Genomic DNA, 15,939 nt, shown 5'->3' with positions numbered 1-15,939 from the left:
TCAATGACCTTTCATCAGAATGGGTAAAAGTTAGTGATGTAACAGAGTTTAAGCAAGTACAGGGGCAGGGAAACGAGTGTGATAGACTTCAAGACAGCCAGGCTGGTGGAATGGGCAGACAGATGAAATTTAACACAAACGTGCAAAGTGAAACATTTGGTAGGAAGAACGAGGACAGGCAATATAAACTAAAGGGTACAATCCTAAAGTGGCTGCATGAACAGAGAGACCTGGGAGTATGTGTGCACAAATCATTGAAGGTGGCAGGGCAGGTTGACAAAGCAATTAAAAAAGCATATGGGATACTGGGCTTTACAAGTAGAGGCATGGAGTACAAAAATCAAGGAAATGAACTTTTAGAAAACACTGGTTTGGCCTCAACTGGAGTATTGTGTCAATTCTGGGCACCGCTCTTTGGGAATGATGTGACGGCCCTAGAGAGGGTGCATGGAAGAATGAATCCAGGGATGGAGGATGTCAGTTACATGGATGGCGAGAGAAGCTGGGGTTCTTAGAGCAGAGAAGGTTCAGAGAGCAGATTTGAGAGGTTTTCAAAAGCATGAGGCGTCGAGACAGTAGATAGAGGGGAACTGTCGCCATTGGCAGAACAGGCCAGAGCCAGAGGACACAGATTGAACGTTAGTTGTAAAAGATCCAAAGGAGACATGAGGAAAATCCTTTTGTTTTTTTACTCGGAGTGGTTAATAACTGGAATGCACGGTCCGAAAGGTTGGTGGAGGCCGATTAAATCGTGGCTTTCAAAAGGGAATTGGATAAGCAACAAATAAAAAAAAAAATTGCAGGGCTACAGGGAAAGGGCCGAGGAGTGGGACTAGCTGAAGTGCTCTTGCAAACAGCAGGCACGGGCTCAATGGTGACAGCACAGAAGGAGGCCATTCTCTGAACACAAGATCAGGGTTCATGTATAACAGGGTTTTATTGTCCAACAGACATCTACAGTTCCATGGAGCTGCACCCGGAGCCCACCCTGCGGCGATGGTCCATTTTCCACATGGCAACAGTCCCGACCAACAGGGCCACGGAGAGCAGAGCTACCCCAACCGCTGCTCCAGGAAGAACACGGGAGGGGGAATCAGCAGCAGCATCTGTGGGGAGAAGGGAGGGTTAGATGGGCACCAGTTACTCCATCACTAAACAGTGGCAGGGGCCTCCTTTACCTTTCTCTTCCTGGTGGATCCCAGCAGCCAATCTCTCATCTTCCAGGAAAATGATGGCTCCATCAGCGGTCACCAAGGACCCAGCCCGGTCATCGGCGCTTCTTCGCCTCTCTGGGGGAAGACAAGAGGCAAGAGTTCAAGGTGGGCAATTCAATGTGCAGCTGTCTGAAGCGCTGAATCAGGTGTACAATCCGATGGCCCAATGCAAAAACCCTCGGGCAGAGTACCGGAGAGATTGGACTGTAGTTAAACACTGTTCCCTCACTGTCAGACTAAGATTCACTCCTGATTCTCAGAAGGACCCGCATCAACCCAGCAAAGTTTGCAGTCGTTGACGGGTCCAATGGCCAGGCTGGTCTCCTGGGGAAAGAGACCCGTTTTAAGCACTACTTTGACGAGCGGTTACACTGGACATACACACATTGCCCAGGTCTCTCCGCCCCCAGATATCGGTTCAGTTCCACCCTGGAACTCCTGGCGACAGCAGGATGCTGGATCAATGTTCAAGGCCAGAGGTGGATTCCATTCAGAACCAGTGCAAGATGTGCTCAGAGCCCCTGAGCCAGATTGCTATTCTGCTGTAGACTAACTGGGATAGAGTTGAGCGGGCAGATTGAGGACACTGCTCCTGTGCCCACTGTTGGGCCCTTGCTGAGTGAGCCCAGTGTCCAGATGCCCCACACCCACCCTTCCCCATCAGGCTTCAGTTTCTAGTCAGATCCCAGCTACTTACTGGGGCTGCAGGGAGCCGTGCAGTTCTCTCGGGTGGAAGGGAAGCAAACTTCAGCACTGCAGTGGAAGTGAACCTGGAAAGAGACAGTGCGGTCTGGTCAGTGCCACAGCTCCCAGTCAGGAGATTCATGCTTCTACAGTCAAAGGGTCAACAGGGGCCTCCTCACTGTGAGCAAGACCCAGGGAACAAGTTCAACCAAGACTGAAGGAAACTCACCTCCCCGCTCAGAGCCCGGCCCGAAACTCGGTCCCAGAAAGCGAAAGTGCTGACTACAAACCGATTCTGGTGAGTTGGGAACGGCGAATGGGAAGCGGCGTCTACCGGGAGGAGGCGGGTTTTGTAATTGTCTCCAGTAAAGGGGCACCTGGAACAGAGAAAGAGCGGGTTATATGGAGAGGGCACCTGGAACTCCCAACTACAGAGTTACAGCGGCACATCAAAGCAAAGTCCCGAGATTAGACGAGATAAAGAAACCAGTCCATTCAAGTCATCAACCTGGAGCTCAGATTGGTTTGATTATTGGCCGTTCCTTCACCCAGTCCATGTCGCCCCCCTCCCCAATCACCAGCCTGCCCAAAGGTCCCTCACTCGCTGCCTTACCTGCCCACCAGGAGGTCCCATCGGAGCCCCGAATGCGGCTCGGGGGTGGGGGTCGCCCAGCAGTCATTGAGCACCAGCACAAGGGACGGATCGTTCCGGTTCAGGACTCGAACCTCCACAAACACGGGGTCCCGGAGCACACTCAGGATCGGGTAGTCACTGGCCACGTACCAGCTCCGGTAGCCACCATCTGGAAAGAGAAGACGATGAAGGACGGCCACTATTTGGAGAGAGAGAGCCTGAAGTTGGACACTAACCATCAGCAGCACTCGCTACCTCTCGCTATTCTCAGCTCCAGAACCAGGATCCCGGCCTCAGTGGCAGGCAGTGGCGGAGAAAGGCTGTAAACTCTGGGCTTCACCTGCAATTCAGACTCCTGGCTCCCCTTGTAACTGCACTGGACATGGAGCCTGCAAGAGAACGGACACGGCTGGAGAATTCAGCTCCTCACCTTCTCTACCCGCTCCATGTGCTCCCAGTCTCACCTGAAGGGGCTGTCCCGGGTCACCGATCCCAAAGCTCCATCCAAGATCTCAAACTGACCCAACACATCCGTTTCATAGACGGCGTTCACCCCGTCCAGCTACAAGAGACAGAAGACCATCATTACAGAGGAACAGGAGTAGACCGATTGCAGAGAAATTGAGCAAGTCTGCCATTGCCTTATCACATGTAGTGTCTTTAAGGGCCCCCATTGCCCTTTAGACCCCCTCTTCCCACCCGACTGACAGCCATTGATGGGGCTCCCAGCCCACAATACCTACCCGCTGAGTAGTGCCACACTCAGTGACTGCGAACTGAAAGAGCACAGTGTCTGCAGAGGCCACGGTCGGACTGCACTCCGCTCCGTGTCCATCCTTCAGATGGACCGTTGTCATGTCTACAGGAGGCAGCGTCAAATCATTGGAGATGGCGATCAGGACCCGGCCATCCTTGGTGCACACTGCAAGAGAGAGAGTCAATGAAAGGCGGCTAGTTGCTGCACGGGGAATGGCAAGGGAACCGTTACCGGGAGGGGGAGAAACTCCGCCCAGCGCAGCACCAGCTTCTAGTTTCCTTCTCTCCCCGTCCACACCCCAATTCTCCATCTAATGGAGACGGGTCACCAACTCCATCCCTACTGGACTGGTTACACAAGACCGGCATCAAATCCACACCCTGTCCGGTCAGTGCCAGCCAGGGACTGATCTTCACTCTGCCCTCCTATCCTGGGGCGCAATTCAACCATCAGAAGTCCCAAGTCGCATAGAGAAGGAAGGAGAGATCCTGGGTCAGGATCTCAATGATCAGACTTTCAAACTGTAGAACTGAACACGGTTCCTAAACCCGCCAGCTCCCGGACTGGAGAGGTTGGAGACTCCAGCTGATGTTTCAGGACAGGAGGAGAGAGGATACTTTCCAGGGAATCCCACGGGGCACACGGAGATATTGGGGCCTTGTGTTTTCTGCTCCTTGAGTAGAGGGAACTTTGTTTTTTAACAAAATATAGATGTGTCTTTATTTGAAGTTGTAAAGTATGATTAAATTTACATCGGTTGAATACAATGTCTGTTCTTTAAGAGGCGGTACATGTTTCTTTCCTTATATTCTGTTTCAGTTCATCAATAAAGAAAGGCTGAACTTGTCTCGTTCCCATAGACCCAGATTGTCCATGTTTATACGGAGTGTGAGAGGTTGCAGTCCCTCTTCCATTATTTGAAGGGGCTGATCCTTGATTTTTGGCTGCACTTCAGTCCCACTCTCCTGATCTACGGCCACCCAGTGCGGAGGGGAGCGGGCGGGTCAGGGACCTCCTCGTGGGACTGCTCCTGGGCCTGGCCAAAGTGGCCATTAACTGGTCCAGGCAGCAGGCGGTCCAGGGGGTCATTCGGCCCACCTCTCTTCCGCGGCCACGTTCACACCTGGGTGGCCCTGGAGATGGAGCACGCGGTGTCTGCCGGCACGCTCGAGGCCTTCCGAGACCGGTGGGCACCGCAGGCACTGGAGTGCTGCATCACCATAAGGAACAGTACTTTAATTTAATTTGTTCAATTTCCTTTTAACCTTTTTTAAAGTTACAGCACATGGTCATAGAATCATCGAATCATAGAATGGTTACAGCAGGAAAGGAGGCCATTCGGCCCGTCGAGCCCGTGCCGGCTCTCTGCAAGAGCACTTCAGCCAGTCCCACTCCCCCGCCCTTTCCTCGTAGCCCTGCACATTTCTTCCCTTCAGATACTTATCCAACTCCCTTTTCAAAGCTGTGATTGATTCTGCCTCCACCGCCCTTTCAGGGAGAACATTCCAAATCTTAACCACTCGCTGCGTAAAAAAGTCTTTCTTACGTGGCCTTTGGTTCTTTTGCCAATCACCTTAAATCTCTGTCCTCCGGTTCTCCACCCTTCTGCCAATGGGAACAGTTTCTCTCTATCTACTCTGTCCACACCCCTCATGGATTTGAACACCTCTATCAAATCTCCTCTCAATTTTCTCTGCTCCAAGGAGAACAACGCCAGCTTCTTCAGTCTTTCAACATAACTGTACTCCGGACTGGGGAATGAGGTTGGTCAGGTGGAGCAAGTTTCAATAGGTGAACATTTAGGGAACAGTAATCATAGTATCAGAAGGTTTTGGTTAGCTATGAAAAAGGACAGGGAGCAATCTAGAGTAAAAATGTTTAACAGGGGGAAATGCAATTTCAGTGGGATGAGAACGGATCTGGCCCGGGTAAACTGGAATCAAAGATTGGCAGGCAAAACTGTAATAAACAATAGGCTGCCTTTAATGAGGAAATAGTTCAGGTGCAGTTGAGGTACTTTCCAACGAGGGGGAAAGGCAGGACAACTAAAGTCAGGGCTCGCTGGATGATGAAAGAGATAGAGAATATGATGAAGCAGAAAAAGAGCGAATATGACAGATGTCAAGTTGCAAATGCATCTGAGAATCAGGCTCTATGTAGAAAGTTCAGAGGAGAAGTGAAAAATCAAATAAGACGGGCAAAGAGAGGGTATGAGAATAGAATTGCAGCCAACATAAAAGGTAATCCAAAAGTCTTCTATAGGCATATAAATAGTAAAAGGGTAGTAAGAGGAGGGATGGGGATGATTAGGGACCAAAAAGGAGACCTATTCATGGAGGCAGAGGGTATGGTTGAGGTACTAAATGAGTACTATGCATCAGTCTTCACCAAGGAAGAGGATGCTGCCATAGACATTGTAAAGGAGGAGGCAGTGGAGATACTTGATAGGATATAAATTGATAAAAAGTGGCATTAGAAAGGCTGGCTGTATTTAAAGTAGATAAATCACCAGGAGCGGATGGGATGCATCCTAGGATGCTGCGGGAATTTAGGGAAGAAATCGCGGTGATACTGGCCATAATCTTCCAATCCTCCTTAGATACGGGGGCGGTGCCAGAGGACTGGAGAACTGCAAATATTATTCCCTTGTTCAAAAAAGTGTGTAAAGATAAACCCAGCAACTACAGCCCATTCAGTTTGACCTCGGTAGTGGGGAAGCTTTTAGAAACAGTAATCAGGGACAAAATTAACAGTCGCTTGGAAAGTGTGGTTTAATTAAGGAAAGCCAGCATGGATTTGTTAAAGGCAAATCATGTTTAACTAACTTGTTTGAGTTTTTTGATGAGGTAACAGGCAGGATTGCTGAGGATAATGCAGTTGACGTAGTGAACATGGATTTCAAAAAGTCGTTCGAAAAAGTGCCACGTAATATGTTTGCCAGCAAAGTTGAAGCCCATGGAATTAAAGGGACAGTGGACATGGATACGGAATTGGCTGAGTGACAGGGAACAGAGAGTAGTGGTGAATGGTTGTTTTTTGGACTGGAGGAAGGTATACAGTGGTGTTCCTAAGGGGTCGGTTCTAGGACCACTGCTTTTCTTGATACATATTAATGACTTGGACATGGGTGTACAGGGCACAATTTCAAAATTTGCAGATGAGACAAAACTTGGAAGTATAGTGAACAGTGAGGAGGAGAGTGGCAGAAGTCAGGAAGACAGACAGGCAGGTGAAATGGGCGGACACGTGACAGATGAAATTTAGCACGGAAAATTGTGAAGTGATAGATTTTGGTAGAAAGAATGAGGAGAGGACATATAAACTAAATGGTCCAATCCTGAAGGGGGTGCAGGAACAGAGAGACCTGGGGGTATGTGTGCACAAATCGTTGAAGGTGGAAGGACAGGTTGAGAAAGCAGTTAAAAAGGCTTACGGGATTCTGGGCTTCATAAATAGCGGTATAGAGTACAAAAGTGTGGAAATTGTAGTTGACTTGAAATTGGCAATTGCCGGTAATAAACAGAGTCAGCTCCACAAGTGTCCCTCTTAAGGAGGCAGCACTAATAGAATTTAGACACCGAGTCTCATTAACTCGAGAAACCTATAATTTTAAATGATAATCGTGTTGTTTGTGTCAATGAGAGACTCGGTACCTTGCGGTGCAGAGAGGCAGCTTCCATCCCGTGGACATTGGGGAACATTGATTCAGCACCACACCTAACCCCTCTCAGAGACCCCATCTCCTGGAATCAGAGTGATACAGCACCGAAGGAGGCTGTTCGGCCCATCGTGTTTGTGTCGGCCTTTGAAAGAGCTATCCAATAAATCCCAGTCCCTGCTCTTTCCCCATGGCCCTGCTAATTGCTCCTGTTCAAGCACATATCCAATTACCTTGGGAGTGGTATTTCTGAATCTGCTTCCGTCATCCTTTCAGGCAGCGCATTCCAGATCACAACAACTCGCTGTGTAAACAAATTCTCCTCATCTCCCCCCTGGTCTTTGGCAATTGTTTGAAATCAGCGTCCTCTTGTTGCTGACCCTACTGCCAGTGGGAACAGTCTCTTCATATAATCTCTATGAAAACCCCTCATAATTTTGAACATCTATATTAAATCTTCCATTAACCTTCTCTGCTCTAAGGAGAACAACCCTCAGTTTCTGCAGTCTCTCCACATAACGGAAGACTTTCATCCCTGGAACCATTCCAGTAAATCTCCTCTGCACCCTCTCGAAGGCCTGGACATCCTTCCTAAAGTGCGGTGCCCATTACTGGATGCAATACTACAGCTAAGGCCTAACCAGTGATTTTTGAAGCTTTACCATTACTTCCTTTACTTTGTCCCTTTTATTTATAAAGCAAAGGATTTTTAAGAGCCATATGAACTTCAAAGATTCGTGTACGTACACCCCCAGATCTCTCTGTTCCTGCATTCCTTTAAAACGATACCATTTAGTCCATATTGCCTCTGCTCATTTTTCCTCCTAAAATGAAACACTTCACACTTCTCTGCATTAAATGTCATCTGCCATGTGTCTGCCCATTTCACCAATCTCTCTCTGTCCTCCTGAAGTCTGTCACTATCCTCCTCACAGTTTGCTACATTTCTGAGTTTGGTGTCATCTGCAAACTCTGAAATGATGCCTCCTTTACCCAAGTCCAGGTCAGTAATAGATCTCAAGAAGAGCAGTGGTCCCAATACCGACCCCTGGGGGACACCACTGTAAACCTCCCTCCAGTCTGATAAATATCCCTTCACCACTACTCTCTGCTTTCTGTCTCATAGCCAATTTAGTTTCCAAGCTGTCACTGCCCCTTCAATCCCGCTGTCTCCTTATAACCCCTGTAATGATATCAGCAAATAGTGATGATATTTGTCTGTGTTTGATTACTTATGCCTTACAGCATATTTGTCTGTGTTTTTGATTACTTGAGCCTGACCAGCAGAGGTCATGTGAGAGACAAGCAGTCCAGAGGAGTTTTACTTTCAGTTTCATTCTAGATGCATCACAGCATAGTGTGTTCTGTAAAAAGCTGTAGCAAGTCTTGAACAAGACTTTAGATTAAACAACATTCTCTTTCAGAAATGAGTCTTTATTGAACCCAAAAAGAAATCAAAACATGATGTCAGAAGTGGCTGAAAGAGAAAAAATCTGAAGTTAGCAACTTGATGGGACAGTGAAAGCAGTTGTGGCAAGTAAGCGAAATCAGCTCTCCACATATTAGCAAGCCAGAAGAGAACATCGTTGCTTACCATTAGAGAATAGCTAACAAAGTAAAAAATGGAAGGTTTACTCCCACCAGCGACGCTTCAATTGTCAGGTAATGTGGCTGAAAATTGGAGAAGGTTCAAACAACGTTTAGAGTTGTATTTAGCGGCAATCGGAGCTGACGAGAAAAGTGATAAACAAAAATCGTCCGTGTTCTTACATGTCGTGGGTGATGCAGCGCTGGAGGTATATAATAATTTCATATTTGCTGTTGATGGAGACAAAATGAAGCTAGATAAAATAATGGAACAGTTTGAGGCCTACTGCATACCTAAACGCAATGTGACCTTTGAGAGGCACAAGTTTTTCACATGTGTACAGAAAATCGGTGAGACTATTGATCAGTATGTGACTGAACTGAGAAACCGGAGCAAATCGTGTGAATTTGGGGGACTCACAGACTCGCTGATAAAAGACAGACTGGTGTGTGGTATTCGAGATAATGGTCTAAGGGAAAGACTGCTAAGAGAGCAAGATCTAGACCTGGGAAAAGCCATAGCACTGTGTAGGGTTACAGAGACTGTGAAGTTGCAGGCAAAGGAGCTGTTCAGTGACAGTAGCTGCAACGTGGATGCAGTGAGAAAGAACGGATACAAACCGTTTAACAAAGAGAGCGCCAATGTGAAAAAAGAGACGTGGCCAGCAAACGAAAATGAAAGAGACAATCGGAAGTCATGTAATCGATGCGGTACACAGCATCCACCAAGAAAGTGTCCAGCATATGGTAAAACATGCAATAGATGCAACAAAAACAACCATTATGCCCGTTGCTGTAAGAACCAAGCGCAACAAAGCAAGGTCCATACAGTAGATGAAAGCGAGATAGAGGAATTCAATGTAGATGTTGTGTCTGAAAACAAAAAAGAAAGAGACTGGATGTTGACACTAAAAGTGAATGGCATACACATTCCATTTAAATTGGATACTGGAGCACAAGTTAATGTGATATCAGAGACCGATTTTAACAGAATTAGACCCAGACCAAAGTTACATGGAATACAAGTGAAAATGACCGGATACTCAGGTACTGATATACCAGTGAAAGGAAAATGCATTGTCAAAGTAACACACAAGGACAAAGAGCACACGCTAGCATTAATCGTGGTGCCAAAGGATGTGCAAGCCATATTAGGTTTAAAAGCCTGTGAGAGACTGAACCTGGTAAAGAGAGTCCTCGTTGTGGAAAGTGAAAGAGAGACAGTCTATGATGAACTGAATGTTGCGTACACACCGGGTAAGCTGATGTATACAGCAGACACGTTGTCCAGAGCTGTTGACCCAAGTGAGCCCGCAAACGCCACAATGGATGAAAAAGTGAACGCCTACGTGGACATGATCACAAGTGCACTGCCCATAGCAGATGCAAAAATGGAGCTCATAAAGACTGAGACAAACAAAGATGAAACAATGAGACGACTGAGAAAAAGCATCTTGAATGGATGGCCCAACATGAAGCAAGGCTGCTCACCTGATATAGCAGAGTACTGGAACTGCAGGGCGGAACTATCAGCGGTCGAAGACATCATCTACAAGGGAAGTAAAATAGTTATCCCAAAGAGTCTGAGAAGAGAGATGCTAAAAAAGATCCATGGAGGACATCTGGGAATCGAAAAGTGTAAGAAAAGAGCACGAGAGGTGATGTACTGGCCACGAATCAACTAAGATGTGACAAATGAGGTGTCAAACTGCACAATATGCCTGAAATATCGAGCAAGCAATCCGGTAGAACCACTAAAGCCACACCCAGCACCAGACAGACCTTACCAGAAGGTAGGCGCTGACCTATTCGTGTGTCAAGGGAAGGACTATCTTGTCGTCACAGACTATTACTCCCTGTATCCAGAGGTATGCAGACTGTACACCACCACTGCAGAAGCTGTGATAAGTATGAAAGCCATATTCTCCAGACATGGCGTGGCAAGCGAGGTCTTCACAGACAACGGACCCCAGTTTAACAATGCAAATTTCCGACACTTTGCCAAAGAGTGGGACTTTGTCCACACAATGTCAAGTCCTCACTATCCACAGTCCAATGGACTAGTGGAAAAATCGGTCCAGACAGTGAAAAGACTGATGTACAAGGCAAAAGACAGTGGAACTGACTTCTACCAAAGCATGCTTGTATACCGCACAACGCCGCTCGAGTGTGGTATGTCACCAGCCCAACTCCTGATGGGACGTCGGCTAAGGTCAAACCTACCCATCCCGGAGAACCTCCTGAAAACAAAAGAGGGGGAGAAAGTGAGGAAGTTCAAAGAGCAACAGAAAGAAAAGCAAAAGTACTACTATGACAGAGGAACACAAAACCTACCTGAACTCCACACTGGTGACCAAGTAAGGTTGAAAGACAAAACAAACACATGGACTCAGAAGGGAACTGTCCTGAGTGAAGTTCAACCAAGATCATACACCATTCAGACAAATGAGGGTGCTGTTCTGAGAAGAAATCGTCGAGATCTTCTCATGGGACCAGCCACAGCAGGTCAAGAGACTGATACTGGTGAACAACCTGATCACACAGCTGAGAACCACTCAGATTCAAGGACAATCAATCAGAAAATCCTCAAGACACGTGAAGCCTCCTGAGAGACTCATTGAGCAAATTTAAGGACTATTGTTAAAGAAGGAAGTAATGTTATCTTATTCTTTCTTCAAGTTCTAGTGTATTGACATATTTCATGTGAACACACAAAGCAAGGGTAAAAAACCTTGCTCATGATAATGATAATGTAAGTTCATTAAATGTTGTTAGTTAAAAGTAAAATACTTTTGTTTTAAGAAAGGGAGATGTAATGATATCAGCAAATAGTGATGATATTTGTCTGTGTTTGATTACTTATGCCTTACAGCATATTTGTCTGTGTTTTTGATTACTTGTGCCTGACCAGCAGAGGTCATGTGAGAGACAAGCAGTCCAGAGGAGTTTTACTTTCAGTTTCATTCTAGATGCATCACAGCATAGTGTGTTCTGTAAAAAGCTGTAGAAAGTCTTGAACAAGACTTTAGATTAAACAACATTCTCTTTCAGAAATGAGTCTTTATTGAACCCAAAAATAAATCAAAACAACCCCAGTGTAGTGGAAGGATATCTTTTCAAACTCCCCCAGAGATCCCATCTCCTGGAATGGTCTCGGAGTGATCCCTGTAGTGGACAGATCCCGGGTCAAACTCCTCCTGTTAAACGCTCTGAGAATCAGAGGGTGCATCACTTGTCCAAATGGAAATGACAATGTCAGCAACACCTGCCATGGCACAAGCCCTGGCCCTTGGCTGAATGGGATTCCAGCCGTGGCCAGAATGTGGTCGATGCAATGTTCATTCTGAAATGTAGGACTGAAACTTGTAGACCCCGGAAAATGTAACAGAGCACGGCGGGGACCCTGGGTTTACTGCCACCTCCCAATAACCTATTATACGGTTTACAGTCATTTGTGTCCGTAGATTTTGAGTGATGTCCTCTGTACAAGAGACCTGGTTTGGAGAAATTTACAGAACACAACATTCACTTTACAACAACAACTTGCATTTATATAGCACCTTAACGCAGCAACACGTCCCAAGGCCCTTCCCAAAGTTATCACACAGCAGGCCTTTGACCGTGTGTGGTGAGAAGGTCTATGGCATGTCTTGTGGATGTTCGGTGTTCCTGAGAAACTTGTCAGACTGCTGGAGAGCATTTCCCAGAAGTCCCTGTGTGCACTGGAGTGGACAGGGAACTAGCGGAATGGTTTGGATCAACAGTTGGAGTGAGATAAGGATGCACATTGTCACCTGATAGATTTAGGGGGAGAAATTTGGTGTCGCCCCGTTTGGGGCTCAATTAGCGGCCGGGCCCAAAGTTTAGCGCCTGGCGCTGATTATCACCGCCGACTGCAAACTTGGCGTTTATCATCCCTGGAGGTGATTGGAGCGCTAAATCAGGTGCTACACACCTGTCTTAAGGCGCAAAGGCCGAGGAGCGAGGCGCTAACTCAGAGTGCGGGTGAAGCGCAGGTGATGTCAGGTAGCAATGGAACACAGACACACTGGCACCGGCCAGTTCTTAAAGGGGAGGGTGGATCTTGCTCTCCAGCCACACCCTGCTCATTGCAGGCTTGAATTTCGGCCTGGACAGACCTGTGCCTAAATTTTCCAGCCAAGGACTATGGAAAGGGTGAGAGAACGAGCTCAGCACTTCAGTGACCGGGCCTTGGAGGCTCTGGTTGGCACGGTGGAGCGCAGAAGAGCTATACTGCAGCCTGAGAGTGGCAGGAGGCCATTGCCACGTGACTACAGAAGAGTCTGGAGGGAGGTGGCTCATCACGTCTCCTCCGGGAGCATGGTGCCCAGGACCCACAACCAATGTCGCAAAAAGTTCAACGACTTCACTCGGGTGGTCAGGGTGAGTGGCTGTTGTTCAATACCTCTCCATCCCTCCATCTCAACCTCACTTTATGGCCAGAGGGTCTTAAAACCCCAATGCCCAACACTCATCCAACACCTATGGCCATTTAATAAAACACACACGCACATTTCACACCTTGCATACATTAAGGGCTATTCAACTATGGGAGGCACATCAGGAAAGACCATGGCTGCACATTTACTCAGACACCATCCTTTTTCTTGCAGGCCAAGCTATCTCATAACAGGAGACAGCAGCAACAGACGGGTGGAGGGCCGCCTCAGCTGCAACCCCTCAGCGATCTTGAGGCGCGCGTCCACAGGATTGTGGCAATCCAGGTGATCAGTCCCGTCACCCCTGGAGAGGTCGACCACGTTCGGGACAGCAATGGTATGGTCATCAGCTTTCTCTCCTCTCTCATTCCACTTGTCCCTCACAACACCAGCCTTTTACACTTTCAATCCAACTTACTAAATCGCTGCACTCCTTCCTCCCTTACTGCCCCCCTGTCCTCACGCTAAAGCCACTCTTGTACCTCCCTGCTTTCAGCTGCTGATTCACCAGCTGAGGAGACGAGCCCTCAATCTGCCAGTGGGAGTGAAGCCACAGGCGAGGAGGAAGAGGAAGCCGGAGCTTCAGCGAACCCTCTCCCGAGGAAGCCCATGTCCACACTGGGGCCACATCTTCCCTGGAGGGGAGCAGGGGGGAATGGCCTGATGAAGGTGAAGCTCCGGGACCCAGCGGGTTGCAGCAACGCGACGGGGGTAGGGAAGCTCGCGGGCCCTCTCCCCAGAGGGAGAGTAGGCCAGTGAGTCCTGCTGCACTGGACACAGAGGAGGAGCGGCTCATCTCTGAAATGAACACCCAGGCGGTGGACAGGCACACTCAGCTCATGGGTGCTGTGGGATGGGTGCCCGAAAGCATTGATGCACTGGCAAGGAGTGTGGAGCACAAAGCTGCAGCACAGGTGGACACCACGTAAATGCTTAGTGCTGCAATTCAGTCACTGGCTGCCGTGATCCAATCTCGGACTGCTCTCGTGCAGTCCCAGATTGAGGCAACGCAAGCACTGACTGCTGCCATCATCACTGCTTTGGCCACATTGCCCCGGGGCTCTCACGGTACCCAGGCCAGCAACCTGTGCTCCAGCAGATTGCTCCAGAAGCTGAGGTACTGCCCCGTGGGAGTGCCAGTGTGTCGGTCGAGCAGAGAGGTGCTTTCCACTCTCAAGATGACAGCATTCCTGCTCTCACCACTGGCACTTCCCCATTGCACTTGCCACCACCTGTAGCCCAGACTGCTGCTGCCCATGCAGAGTTGGTGCAGTCTGCAGCCGGGCCCTCCAGGCCCAGAGCTGGTCAAGGGCGTCCTTCAAGGGCATCTGTAGTCACAGGATCTGACATTCAGCAGCCTTCCACCAGCGTGCTGCAGCCACTGGGGCCCCATTATGGAGGAGCAGTAGAGTGGGAAGGGGGCAAGTGGCCAAGGGAAGGAGATCACCCTCGAAGGGCAAAAGGTAGGAGGTCTGACAAAATGTTGGGAATGTTTTTATTAAAGGCCGAGGTTTGTGTAATTCCTTTTGTTTAGTGTTTTGGCCATTATCTCCAGGTTGTGAGAACCAGTTATGTTAATTGATGATTTGTTGTGTTTGTTTCCATTAGTTTGTCATGAATAAATGACACACACAGAGTTTGTAAAATAAAAAAGATGTTGTATTCAAAATGTACATGTTTGGCCTTTGGAATCATTGCTGCCTCTTCTTCCTCCTCCTCATCTGCTGGTGCACCAAGGCCCGGTGGCATTGGCTGGGTCCTGAGGGTTGCCAGGTTATGAAGAATGCAGCACACAACTATGAAGAGGGAGACTCACTCAGGCGAGTACTGCAGGGCTCCTCCTGTGTGGTCCAGACAGCGGAACCGTTGCTTAAGGATGCCGATCGTCTGCTCAATGATGTTCCTGGTGGCGAGATGGCTCTCATTGTACTGCAGCTCAGTAAGGGTGTTGTGGTAATGGAGCCGTGTCATCAGCCAGGTGCAGAGTGGATAACCCTTGTCCCCGAGGAGCCAACCAGCTGGCTGTTGCATTGCCTGGAAAAGCTCTGGCACACCAGTCTGGCGCAGGATGGAAGCATCGTGGCTGCTGCCAGGATAGCGGGCATTGACAGCGAGTATCAGCTTACTGTGGTCACACACCAACTGGACATTTAAGGAGTTGAACCCCTTGCGGTTTCAGAAAACCTCTGCATTTTCATGCGGTGCCCCCAATGCCATATGCGTGCAGTCAATCGCGCCCTGCACCACGGGGAAGCCCGCTATCCTCGCAAAGCACAATGCGGGTTCATGCTGTTTCACCTGGTTCATCGGGAAAGAGATGTACTGGCGTCTCCTTTTATAGATGGTATTTCTGACCTGCCGGATACAGCAATGGACCGCGAACTGGGAGATATTGGCAATGTCCCCAGTAGCAGCTTCAAAGAAGCTGGTGGCATAAAAATTCAGAGCCACTGAGACCTTCACTGCCACCGACAGAGACGTCCTGGTCCTCAGTTGAGGCTGCAGATCTGGCTGCAGCAGGTGGCAGAGCTCAGTGACCACCTCCTTGCTGAAGCGCAGCCTGCACATGCACTGCTCCTCAGACAAATGAATGTAGGAGAATTGTTCCCGGAATATCCTGGGAGGGTAAGGCCTCCTGTGCACAGGCCTGTTGGCCCTCCTCCCTGTGGCCATGATTGCCACCCTCTCTCTGTGTCTCTGATGCCTCCGAATCTGCAGGTGCAGGACGATGCCCCGAATCAGTGCAGCCCCCAAAGTCTCTTGACAGTTGAAGTAATGAAGGTCAAATTCAAAAGAACCTGTAAAGTGCTGCTCAGTAGCCGAAACTACTTCACCCAGCGTTGACTCTCTGCAGAAGTTTCTCTCTCTCTCAGAATCTCTCTCTCTCTGTCAGAAGGAGTGGTGCAAAAATGTCTCCCACAAAAAAAGGCAGGAAGAGGGTGCTT

General features: G+C 48.6%; 1 protein-coding gene across 1 annotated transcript; it reads right to left on the bottom strand.

Annotated features, from left to right (window-relative positions):
* Positions 1 to 689: 689 nt before the first annotated feature.
* LOC147105577 (zona pellucida sperm-binding protein 4-like) lies at positions 690 to 3,465 on the bottom strand. The gene is made up of 8 exons (XM_086010886.1): positions 3,276 to 3,465; positions 2,997 to 3,094; positions 2,788 to 2,921; positions 2,512 to 2,701; positions 2,128 to 2,275; positions 1,912 to 1,984; positions 1,179 to 1,289; positions 690 to 1,106 (listed from the first exon to the last, which is right to left on the bottom strand). Exons 1-8 carry the CDS (start codon positions 3,387 to 3,389, stop codon positions 955 to 957), a joined length of 1,020 nt encoding a protein of 339 aa, XP_085867012.1. The 5' UTR covers positions 3,390 to 3,465; the 3' UTR covers positions 690 to 954.
* Positions 3,466 to 15,939: the final 12,474 nt, after the last annotated feature.

The sequence above is a fragment of the Somniosus microcephalus genome, chromosome 17, assembly GCF_052327205.1.
Source record: "Somniosus microcephalus isolate GS21.2 chromosome 17, FLI_Smic_1.0, whole genome shotgun sequence".
Taxonomy (NCBI): domain Eukaryota; kingdom Metazoa; phylum Chordata; class Chondrichthyes; order Squaliformes; family Somniosidae; genus Somniosus; species Somniosus microcephalus.
Note: the sequence above shows the minus strand (reverse complement) of the source record. Positions and strands in the feature narration are given on the sequence as shown.

Coding starts and splice junctions, on each gene's coding strand:
- LOC147105577 (XM_086010886.1), bottom strand. CDS start 3,389: ATGACAACGGTCCATCTGAAGGATGGACACGGAGCGGAGTGCAGTCCG. Junction 2,702..2,787: donor GGAGCTGAGAATAGCGAGAG/GTAGCGAGTGCT, acceptor TTCTCTTTCCAG/ATGGTGGCTACCGGAGCTGG. Junction 2,276..2,511: donor TGGGACCTCCTGGTGGGCAG/GTAAGGCAGCGA, acceptor TCTCTGTTCCAG/GTGCCCCTTTACTGGAGACA.